We start from the raw sequence: 12,650 nt of genomic DNA on the forward strand, positions 1-12,650 counted from the left end.
CAATTGTGATAGACGGCTGCTCTGTTTCACATTCCAAGCCCACGGTAAGGCTGGGAAATGGCACCTTATCTGTGGGATTGGATGTTGGAGTGGGGGAAGGGAAACAGGAGAGGTGCACCTGAGGTGAATTTGACTCTCACACGGGACGAAGCTAATGCACATTCCTCGGCACCCCGAACGAGGTTCACTTGGCCAGGGACACAGAAGCTCCATAGAAGCAAGATGCTTGGTGTCAGCCTCAGGTGAAGTTTTAATGCTGTCTGATTTTCCACCGCTAGAATGAGCAGCCCCTTTACCCTGTGTACACACACACACACACACACACACACACACACACACACACACACAAAGGAGGAGGAAATCTGCCCAGCTTTATGAAGTTCTGCTAATCCCAGCAGGTTTAACACTGATGCTCATTCATCACACTGCTTACCTGTAATTGTATATTGCATACTTTGGGTATTAGTCAAGCTGTTACTCAAGTTTGCTAGTATTAAAATAGTGTTTTCTAGTCTTTTTGTTTAATCCAGACCCCACAGGAAACTCCAGAAAAACTGAAAGTAATCCTGTTTTAACTGTTGAGAAACAAATCTAGAATCAACATTTTATTTCTGCCAACTGATACCGCAGGATTAGCTGTGGCCATGTGTTTTGTGTCGGACAGTTTCCTCCCTGAGTTTTGGTCTTAATGGCAGTCGGCTTTCTTAATGTAATTTTAAGCAGCGATAATATATCATTTATCTTTTCTTTTGCAAAGGAAAGTTTAACTGAAGTAATAAAACACTCTTGCTCATTTCAATAGAGTGAAGCTATTACTGTTATAGCCTCGGTAGCCGTATGACCACTTGACCACGTATGACCAAGTAAAAGTAGCGAAACTACAGTGTAGAAAGACTTTTACAAGTAAACGCCATGCATTCAATTGTATAAAAGTATTATCAAAATATAATTTTAGTACTGAAAGTAAAAGTAGTCATCATGAAGGATGGCACATTTCAGATTAATATTTAATATCACTGAATTATAATTAATGATGCATTAATCTGTACATCACTTTATTGGCGTAGCTGACTAAGAGAGGGATAGTTTTAATGACTTTATATGCTGCTGGTCAGTTTAACTCATAATAATACATCATAATCTATTAGTTATCTAAATCTGCAAAGTAACTAAAGTTATCAGATGCATGTATTGGAGTAAAAAGTACAAAACTGCCTCTAAAATGTAATGGTTTTGAGATATGAAGTAGCATAAAATGGAAACGTTCAAGTAAAGTACAAGCACCTCATAATTGTACTTCAGTACATTACTGGAGTAAATGTACTTAGTATGTTACACCACTGTGAAGACTTTATGATCCATCTCAGTTTATGCTACTTTAATTGTCACTTAGGTAATACAACAGCCGGCTTAATACTACATTTACTTAGTCTGTTGTGGTCATTAGTTTATGAAGGATTCTTCGCATCTTGTCTTATAGTTTCACTTCATTTTAGCATTTATAATTATCCTGTAATTGCCACTGTGTTTAGCACAAGTTAGACTCACTTAAATGTTACATAGAAAGCACTGTACGCCAGTGAGTACATCTATTGTGTGCTGCTTGTGCTATCGGTGGTAAACATGACCAGGTATTCCTTCTCTTACTAATCCCCAGGGTAAGAGCCAGACTTCTAAGGGTGACATCTCAGAGTATGAGGTAACACTCTTATCTGGTGCATCTGTACAGGAACAACAAATGCTCAGTGGTGGAAGAAGTACTCAGATCTTGCACTTAAGTGGAAGTAGCAATAAGCCTACTACAGTGTAAAACACTCTTACAAGGAAAAGTACTGCATTCAACATTGTACTAGCACAAAAGTATTAACATCAAAATATACTTAAAATACCAAATGTAAAAGAAGGCTACTCATGATTCAGAATGCCTCATTTCAGAATGATATTAAATTAAAGGATTTATAATTATTGATACAGTGATGTTAAAGCTGGGGCTGGTTCTAATTACTGGAGATTAATAAAGTGTAAACTAGGATCATATATTAGTTGTTGAATTATTAATCTGTATCTGTAAAGTAACTACTATTAGTTATCAAATAATAGCAGTGGAATAAAACTAAAATGATTTCCTCTGAGATGTAATGGTGTAGAATAAGTATAAAGTAACATGGGATGGAAATACTTAAGTAAAGTACTACCACTTCAGAATTATACTAAAAACTTTTTAATATTATTTTTATTAAAATGGTAAATGGAAGGTGGCAAAATATTACTTACACTTCTCTCAGCAATAATAATAATACTGTCAAACAGTACCACATATTATAGGCTTCAAAAACACATTTTAATTCAACATTATACTGCCATCGGATTGGGACATTTTGCTACAGAACAAGTGGTAGCAGCAAGTATTATTCACTTCTCTTCACGTGCCAGGTTGAAATTGAGAGAGAAATAGGACAACGGTATCAGCGGTGTCAGATTAGTGCCTATTAGTATATGTAAAAGAATACATTCAAGATAAATGTTGTAATACAGCCAGCTACTATGCATTCTGCAAAGTTTATGAGGGATGAAAGCAAATGTGCCCTGTCAGACCTTTTCATTCCAATATCCTCAGTTCCCCTTTTGTGGGTGTTTCATTTCCAGCCCGGTGGTCCAGTATGTTCAATGATGTTTGTGTCAAGGTGGTCTTTGTAGAGGATGTACACAAAACAAAATGATTGCATCAGACAATTTGCGTTCTGTATATATGGTACTCATAATGAACCAAAATAACAATATTTCCTTTTGTGGTTAGATTTAGTAATCATTGAATTGTGCTCGCTCGCTTGTGAATGTAATGATTACAGGGTGTTTTACAACTCCTGTCATTCCCATTGAGTTTGCATAACCTTTCACTTCTCTTAGCCTAGTTTTGTATTCATTCAAATAATCGGGAAAAACTAAACATTGTTTTACATATTTAAAAAGGGACCTTGTGGACTATGTCAGTTTAGTGTATTTATTTGAACAATTGCCAAAAAATAGAATCAATTAAATACGTTTTTGAAGGCCTTCCCATGAACTCAGATTACATTGTTTTTCTCATACATGTCTTATTAATTAAATTCATATTTTTTTGTCTATCTGATACGTTTTTATTGATTTTCTCATATCATTTTAAAAACGTTTTATTTCTAATATAAACTACAGCTGTCGCTTTCGAGTGCGTCATAACAAAGCGACTCTGTCTAACAGGAAGTGCCTTCTTATTCTGAATCACTTGTCACCCTTTAGAGCGATAATAATCTATCAATTAAACATAGCAACAGCATAATGCTTGACGACAGTGAGCTTGCGACGTTGCGGAATAGATTTAAGAGAGATGCGGAGTTTCTTATGCAAACAACGACACACGGTGACGAAGATGAGAAGAGTAAGCTTCAGAAACATTGTGTTTGCTAGCGATGTTAGCCAACCTTAACTTTTTAGTTTTCTGCCAGAGCTATCTGTTAACACTAGAAGATGACGGTAACGTTAAACACAGTGATGGCTTCTGTTTGGGCACTAACATACCCAATGTAAGGGCTAGTGTCATCGTTTCAAATAAGCACAACTTGCTAGCTAACATAGTTAAACAAGTAGACGACTTATGGTTGAATGGCCAGTCGTTAGTTCACTTGCTAGATGGGCTAAGTCTTTAAACAGTTCGGCATTTTACTTTCACAAAACTATAGCAGAAAGATGCCATTTGTGATTGCAGCATTTGCAACTAATGGGGGTTTGTTTGGGGGACAATTGTTTCATTTTGAGGCTTTAACTGGCAGAAGTCCTGCAATTCTTGATTGTTTTGACTGAGCAAACGCTGTGTCAGCTCAGCAACATAATACAGGGAAACTCTACTCCCACACTGTCCTCAATCTAAGGGTCATATCTTTGCCAGTGTAAACTAATAACTGTAATATAAGTAACAGACAAAACATTTTCCAAGTGGTGATCCCTTTTTTTTTAAATTCATGGCTGCTTTTATTCAAGTCTACATACCATGAGCGGTCCTTCTGGCAAGAAGACGTGGTCCAGTTTTATCTCGGATCCAAGGTGGACCACCAGGCATAACTTTGATTAAATATGTAGGCCAACTATTTGTCTAGGGCACATAGTTCATTGTGAGCTCCCCACAGACTAGACCAGCATGCTGAAGCACTTCCGCAGCCAACAACAGCCTCTGATACGTTGACTCTGGCTCTGATCAGCCAGTAAATTATAGGTATTAAGTCCTCTCTGAGAAGTAAGATTATCTCAAAGAAAGCTATCGGATTCACATAAAAAGCTCCGTTACCCTGAAAGGTGGGGATTTAGCACATTCTGTTAAGGCAAGACAAACCTCATATTTGGTAGTGAATTCTATACCATAGTATTTAGTTGTCTTTGAGCCATGCGGTGGGTTAGTGTTGAATGTTATTAAATCTAACTGTTGGCAACACACTTTAACACGGTCGGCAAACTTTTTTGGGCATGGGAACTTTCAAGTAATAATTAAGTGTAATTAGCTATGAATCAATTTGGTATTATAATCTGTACTTAGATCTCTATTTTTCTAAAGTCCTCATGGAATGAAATGTAAAGTCGACTCATGAATCTTTTATTTTATCCTTCAGGTCAGGTGGAAAAAGATGCTAAACCTCTCCCTCGCATTAACAGACACTCCATTTTCTGGATCGTGGCATCTATAGGTGTGACCTACTACGTGGATTTCCTCCACAACATCATGGAAAACGATGAAATCAAAAGGTGATTGAGTCACAATAAATATCTCCTTGCCGATCTTGGTAACTCTGTTCCCTACATTATAAGGCAGGTAAAACGTACCCAAGTATGTAATAGCATTATTTATTTTGTATATTTCCTATAAATTACCTGTACACGCAGTAAGCCTTTGTCACAAAAGGTGTTTGCTCACGGTAAACATCAAAGATAAATAAAAATAAAAAGTAGATATCTTTTTCAGTGGTCTCATAAACAAATGAAACCACTGGGAAGCTGTTGGTTGTGTTGTTAACGATACCCTCTTTTGTATTTGAGTAGCTTCAAAAAGTCTTTTTAGATTGCCTTCAGGTCTTAACATACATTGTGCCCCTTTCAACCCCTATTTCCCCAGTTGGTGGTTCAATGTGGGTCTGTCCCTCCTTGGGGTCTGCCTGTCTCTGGCCATGTTTTGCATTGTGTACCTGGAGTGGTTCAAAGGCATCCAGCACTACGAACACGAGTACCCTGCCATTCCTCCCATCACCACCGCAGCCTTTATTGCGGCATCTTGCAGGTAAAACCGCATAAACCATAAGAAATTGTTTTAGACACCAAAGAAAGTAGAATAGTATTAGATTTATTTTATAAAAACTTAGTTAGTTAATGAGAATATCTGACCTACCGTACCTCTCTTCTTCAAACGTGCTCTTTTTCAAATTCTTTGGCCACCTGATGAGATGTGAACGGATATTTGCTCATTGAGCATACAGTACCAGTCAAAGGTACAATTCTTTTCTCAGGTTGAGGAATTCTCTTTAAAAATATTTATTTACTTTTACGTATTTAAAAAAAGGCTGATATGATTTATCAAATATTGATTTTGGTCATGTTGAAACACAAAAGGGGCTTTTCAAAACTGTTGCTACAAAGTTGGAATAACACTGTTGTCTAAAATATCCCTTTATCTTGTAACATTAAGATTGTCCTTACATTTACCTGGGGCCTGGCTCAAAGCATGAAAAACAGGCTCGGAGCAAAAGTTCACAAAAGTATACGGGCAGGGTTTTAGTGTAGTTCTGGATTGTTGACGGACATTGGATCAGAATTCTCTGCTCATTCACGCTGGACAGGTATCTCTATGCTGACATTTGCTGGTGTTGATTCTCAGTTGGCTTGGCAACACTAGCAATCCCTACATACACACTCACACAAGGTGTTTCACTTGGTCTGCCTGACTCGACCTCCGTCTTCTGACTGTGAGGATCATGTGAACATGAAGAACATTAATCCCATTACTTTGTTTTGCATCTTCGTTTCCCTCACTTGCCTCTCGAGTGTCACTTTTAAACGACATCCTTTACTTACGGCGTGAGCACAGCTGTATTATCTGTCACCGTCTACAATTTAGGTTTTATTATGTTTATAGAAATTATTTAACAAAACATTTTATTGAGGGGATTTAAAGTAGTATTTTCAAATGGCTTCACAGGACAAAAATATGTATAAATTGTATACCCTTATGAAATGAATTGCCGATAATAAACGTCACAGAACTGTAAGCGCTTACATTTGAGAAGTGGTGCTTGTCACGCCATGGCTTGGTGAATTCTGCCAGCTGTGGAGCATTTATATACTGTACGTGTAGCGATAACACTTCCGCATCGGCTGCACTCGTGTATCCTCGCTTTCCTCTCTTTAGGAAGCCTCCTCCCTCCTTGACTCCTCCTAGCGCAGTTAAGGAATTTGGACGTCTTTCAAGATGGCGGGTCAATTTATGTAGGATAGAGGAGGGATATTGAGATAGGCCTTTATTTCAGAAGATATTTTGAAAAAGCCCAGGTGTGAATAATTAAATGAATGATGGATTAATTCCATTTAGCTGCTTTGATCTCAAGTTCCTGGTATCATGCATGCTTTCTCACTTTCACTGAAACATAACGGCGCCCTCGTTAGTCTTATTAGTAACACCTGGACTTTTCTTTCTATGACACCTCCAAATATCTGCTGTGAGAAAGGCCCACTGTGCTTGATTGACATCTGCCTCACGTTCCTGTCTAATTAACCACTGTATTGGACACACCTGTGTATGTGTGCATGGGAATGGCCTGTAATATTTAAAACCTACATTAATCTTTACTTATGGTCTTGGTAAAATGGGTTGCACAAAGTTGCCAAACGTTTTTATTTTAGTTATCTGAGGCATAACAAAAAGATGCATTGACAGTGTGTACAGTATTTGGAATATTTGATAATACAGGTCAGAATTCTCTCTAATATTCCACGTATTCTATATTGATGGGATAACTGTATTTATTCAAGTTTCTCGCCCTAAATTACGATGTACAAGTCTACATTTGAACACCTCATGATAATGTTATAATTTACCTTCACCCAATATGAATTTTTATTAATATTAATCCATAGTGCAACTCAATGGAACTAACCACTAACTTGCTCTCCGCTGCCGATTTCAACACACATTGTTGTTCACAATGTACCATTATCAGGGTAAAAATAAGGTAACACATTTTTTTCCAAGTAAAGCTCTCCAGTCCTACTATAGAAACCTGATATTATTTATGCAAGTCCATCCATCCTCTGTTTATAAGTGAATATCAGGACAGATGAGTGATCTCTATCTTGATCTGCATCTTAGCGCAGTGTGAAGTGGGTCCTTAACCACCATAATATTTCAGCAGCACCTATTAATTTCATCACTATGGCTGAGTAGGGCAATTATCATGACTATTAACGTCTTAAGTGCTCGTATGTGAACTGAAATTCCCCAGTCAGTTTTTACTTTAATGTGTTAATACTGGTTATTTGATCACTGACATCACGATCCACAGATACCTGAATTGATTGGCCAATTAGCTTTCATTGTCCTGTGATTAGCAAATCTACTTAGTTTTTAAATAATGAATTAATGTGGCTTACATGGTCGATTGGAGCCACTGATTAGAAGAATGTAGGACGCTGTCAAATGCGAAACTTGGACGATGCCTTAGGAAGAGCGCCAAGCGTGAACTTGTTTGTTTTGTTAAAATAATACCTGGCATTTTATAGCCTCCCACTTTCCTCCTCTGCCGTAGCTGTGACAACAGGACAGTGAAGGAGACACCCGTATACAATGGGTATTTTATGATTCATCAATACTGATACATTATAATTGTGCATATTTGTAAGTGTTATTGTATTTTCTTTGCAGCTTGAACATGGCACTGTGGCCAGTGTGGTCCTTCTTCACTCCGCTCATCCTCTTCACACAGTTCATGGGTGTGGTCATGTTCATCTCTATGCTTGGGTGAAGATGACATTTTAATTTGTACAAAATGTTTATTTTATTGAATAAATAACATTGGATTTGGCCTTAAATTGTGGATATTTATGTGAAGTGAAACTTAACATATTTAATACCAACTTTACATATTTTATACCAATGCTTTACGTCATCTTGTTAACCACAATGTTGAGTTTTCTTTGTATAGTTTTCCTCCATTACATACACATATTTCTAAAACAATACTCAACTGTACTGGTATCAATACAGAAAGCATACATTCAAAAACCTTAGACACACAACACCAAAGGACAATGTCCCAGTTTCTCGATCCAGACATTGAAAGCAGATTTCTCTGCTTGTTTTTGTGCTTACTCTGTAACTAAGTGTTTCAAGACATTTCATTGTCTGCAGTAGTTATTTCCCTGATTATCGTGCAGTCATATTGCATTGATGGTCACGACTACGTGATGAGAAATCTGAGCAAGAATTAACAATAGGGTAAACAACAGTGGCTCGAATTTAACTTGAAAACTATCTTCCTGGTTGCTCATGCTCCTCTGTCCCTACCAGTCTCTCACACCTTCCAGTCTTAAACCTGCAGCACTTTGAAAACAACACAGCTGTTGTCAGTGTGTATTGATGCTTTTGTGTGGGGCAGGTTAGCATTGTCGCATCACTGTGGTGTCTGTAAGCTGAGAGTTTAACCATCTTAGTTTATGATTTGTCACGGTTGTGTTTTCCAATGTGCCAAGAAATGTGATGCATTGTGTTAAGTGTTTGGCAAACAGCACAGGTGTAATAAATGTTTTGAGCAAAGTCCTTTTTCACAGCAGACATTTTGGCTTGTTGCAGTAGGAAAAGTTGTTTGTTAATAACAGGTGTTATTGATAACATTAACAATGAAAATGTGTGGCAGTGAGCCACCATTCACAACACCAGGGCCCTGAAACTGAAGCAGCTAAATGACATTCAGCCATTGCTATTTCTTTGTATTTCTTTACACCTTTTCTTACTGTGAAATGGTAAAATGTCCTGTGTGAAAATGGTATGTTGTATTTATACATGTGTGTAAGCAATGGAGAGCAATGTTTTTCTTATGCAGTTTGTGTTGAATGTAAATACTTCTGCTCATATGGCTTCAAATGTATTTTTTTCCTTAATAAACTTTGATAACTTATTTCCCTACTTACTGAACTTGTTTTCATTGCTTGAAGATGGACAACCTTGATTAAAAGCTTATCTGTGACCACGATGACACTTCCAAACTTATCACCATTTCATTTTGTAAAGATTTATTTTGCACGTTCCAACCTATTGCACATTATCGGCACTATAATACAGACTTAGTTACCAATCTATACACCTGCCAAATCCGATGCTACACATTACCATATTATATAATATATAATAATACATTTAAGGGCGCTGTACATTAGCTGCCCACTGCTCTTAGTACTAGACTCCTGCTACTAGGATGGGTTAAAATCAGAGAACAAATTTCACTGCGTGTGCTGTGTGCTCTGCATGTGTGACCATTAAAAAGAGGGTTTCATCCCTCCGATTCTTCTTCTTATAATGATCTGTGTTTGACCCTGTCAGAGGGATGTTGATGGAGGTGCGTGTACATTTTTAAAGACATTATTGGTGGTACTGACTACCTATTTGTGTTTTCAAATTTGTTATCCACGCCCGTTTACACACATGGCAGAAGCACCTCTCAATATAAAATGATCCAAAACAACAATACTCACCAGAGCTGAAAGATTACATTACACCAGTGCAAAAGTTAAGTTGTATTTAGAAAAGGACATGTTTTAATAACAAACGCCTTTTATAATAAGACTTATTTTTCCAGTGTGTTGATTATCGATGTTCAACATACAGCAGTTAAGTATTCAGTTATGTACGTTAATAGGTAATGATACTACCACATTAATTTACTAAACGTTCTGTATTTAAAGTAAAAGTACAGATTTATTAAGAAGTTCCAGAAGTAATCATGAAAAATGGCTCCTTTCAGAATGTTTTATTATACATGATTTATCCATGATTATGGATTATTGTACTCAGAATTAACAATATGTTTACTGCCTCTTTCTCATTTTATTAAAAGAAAAGAAAAAGGTTACGTATTCATACTTACACATATCTATTATTATAATAACAAACATATGATGTATACATAGATACATACATATTAATGAAACAATATAAAAAGTATTAAAATAAATAAATACAATGAACTCCCCATATTCATGCGGAATTGTAATGTTGTAGCGTTACTCAAATTGAAAACGTTTTTGTTTTATTTAAATATGACAATACATCTTAATTACACTGTTATTGATTTGTCCTGAAACTGCACTCAAATTCAATTAGGTTGTATTAGGGATGTTCGTGATGTGCAAACAACAGAGCGCTAATTTAAACACTTCCAGATTAAATCAAAATGCAGGCAAGTCGCCCATCAAAGTTCCCTGATAATGAATAGATCTCACTCTTTTTCTTTATCACGCTGATTCTCAGTGATCAAGAAATCGATACTCAGCGGCTGATGTGTTTTTAAGAAGTAAAGCTTTAGTCCTCGTGACGCTGTGGTGGAGGGTTCCTCGCGATAGGTTAATGGGCCTCTCATTCTGTTTATAAGGGGCAGAGAGTTCCCCGAAAATGAAACATTGAAACAAAGCAAGTTTGCCCTCCCTATTTCACTGTTAACCAATAGTGTAGGCATATTTGCAAATTTGTGCATTTTTTTTGTTAAAAGCAAAAACTCACTTGATTTTGTCAGAAGGTATCATAAGCTTTAAAAAAAATTAGGGTGGCATTTCTTCTGAACATTCTAAGGGTATAAAATCCAAGATGGCGTCCAAAATGACCGCCGAACACTAATAATGCGATATCTTTGCAAATACATGTGATACAATTACAAATGAAGTGTCTAAATATATGTTTTCTGAGACCAGGAATCTAATGGAATCATCACATTTATGTTATATGTATGATCTACATGTCAAATTCCAAAATGGCCACCGCGCACCCGCAATGTAAGCTATGCCTTCTCCCTTTGCATGCATTACCAAGCCAACAGGATTTTGTAATTACAAACCAAGTATCTACCTATTTAAAGACATGTATTTTTCACAAAGAATACATAATTAACAAGCCAACAAACAGATCTAAATAAAATTGAATACTTGAATTACTGTTCAATTCAGTGTTCAATCTCTTAAATCGTTTAAATAGGAAGATGCAAAAAGTCATACTGATTAAATGCCTGCCTTTCATTTAGTAGTTTTAGCAATGGATATCAAGTGAATTATTATTTTGTGAATGTCATAGATAGTAACACCTCAATATTCACAGTCTTCATTTATCCCTGGTTGGATAGTTTTGTTGTTGCAGCTGAAAATACAGCATCCACAAACTTCCGTACATGGGATATTGTTCTTGCGACAGCTGCACCTTCCTTCGCATCCACGTTTGCAACCGCACTTTAGGTCTGGGCCTATTGATGTGAATCCAGCAACACCTTTGGTGACGCAGAAGTTCCCTTTCATGAACTCAGCCCAGATCTCAGGATGCTGCTTTTCAGTTTGTTGCATTGTAGAAATGTACAGTGGTAGAAGGCGTGCATAGTTTAAATGATCATGGGCAAAGAAGTACTTCATGCGTGATTCCAGACTCTGCCTGTGCAGCAATAGGTCTCGTTGTCAGGTGGCTCGAACAAATTGGAGGATGGTCTCGAACTGCTTCATGTAGTTTCCGATGAAACGCTGAATCTTGTTTGCAGTGCCTTCAGATTGTTTGATCTTTTGGAAGATGTCCCTGGATTCGAACATTTCGATTGTTTTTGTAACGACATCACTGAGTTTGTGTCTGCTTCCTGAGCCTTGAGATTGCTTTTAGCTTTTAAAGGCACTTTACAAATAAAATGTATTATTATTATTATTATTATTATTATTATTATTATTATTATTATTATTATTATTATTATTATTATTATTATTATTTTGATGTCTTGCTGATAGGCTTCTCCCAAAAGAGTGGATGTTTCCTTCAAGAAAGCTTCTTCATCAGGCTGAAGTTGCGGGAACTTTCGGAAGTACAAACTGTACAAAGCAAGCAAGGTAACTGTATGAGCTTCCAGTGATCGATACATGTGTTTTCCATTGAGTATTTGTGTTACGGTTGTAGGTGAGTAAAGTCCAGCTTCGACCCATGCTTAGTCAATACTATTCCCTTCCACATATTTACCCAAGGCAGCCAGTGCCCAGAAGACGATGTGCAGCTCGCCAGGTCGAAACAAGAACTGCTTCTTGATGTCCTCACGCTCCATCCACAACTTCATGGCCATGTCGTATAGATGAAGATCAAGAGTCACGACTGTGATAGATTATGGTCCCCTGGCATGTGTGGCGATAGCACATGCTCTCATCAGACCTGTGAACAGGGTGTCATACTGTGTTGGTGGCAATCGTATTAGTGGTGGTACAATGGCAATAATTGTCTTGGAACCAGATGGAGACAACAGAGAGTTGAAGGCGCCCCATGTTCCTGGAGAAGTAGAGCTTGATTTTACTTCTAATTCACTTTCTTTGAAGTCCAAACAGCCATATCCTTCTCTTATATATTTATCTTATAT

General features: G+C 37.1%; 1 protein-coding gene across 2 annotated transcripts; it reads left to right on the forward strand.

Moving 5' to 3' along the window:
- The first annotated feature begins 21 nt into the window (after positions 1-21).
- Positions 22-9,193, forward strand: tmem128 (transmembrane protein 128). 2 transcript variants are annotated; one of them, XM_029431676.1, is made up of 4 exons: positions 22-242; positions 4,638-4,770; positions 5,138-5,299; positions 7,934-9,193. In XM_029431676.1, the coding sequence occupies exons 1-4, from the start codon at positions 155-157 to the stop codon at positions 8,031-8,033; spliced, it is 483 nt and encodes a 160-aa protein (XP_029287536.1). In that variant the 5' UTR covers positions 22-154; the 3' UTR covers positions 8,034-9,193. The 2 variants fall into 2 exon arrangements, with proteins under 2 accessions (XP_029287536.1, XP_029287535.1); XM_029431675.1 differs by lacking the exon at positions 22-242 and adding an exon at positions 3,225-3,415.
- The last annotated feature ends 3,457 nt before the right edge of the window (positions 9,194-12,650 follow it).

Source organism: Cottoperca gobio, chromosome 5 (genome assembly GCF_900634415.1).
Source record: "Cottoperca gobio chromosome 5, fCotGob3.1, whole genome shotgun sequence".
NCBI classification, from domain to species: Eukaryota; Metazoa; Chordata; class Actinopteri; order Perciformes; family Bovichtidae; genus Cottoperca; species Cottoperca gobio.

Excerpts from the sequence above, each read along its gene's own strand:
- tmem128 (XM_029431675.1), top strand. The coding sequence starts at position 3,316 with ATGCTTGACGACAGTGAGCTTGCGACGTTGCGGAATAGATTTAAGAGA. Across the intron at positions 4,771-5,137 it reads GAAAACGATGAAATCAAAAG|TTGGTGGTTCAATGTGGGTC; the intron begins GTGATTGAGTCA and ends CTATTTCCCCAG. Across the intron at positions 5,300-7,933 it reads TTTATTGCGGCATCTTGCAG|CTTGAACATGGCACTGTGGC; the intron begins GTAAAACCGCAT and ends TTTTCTTTGCAG.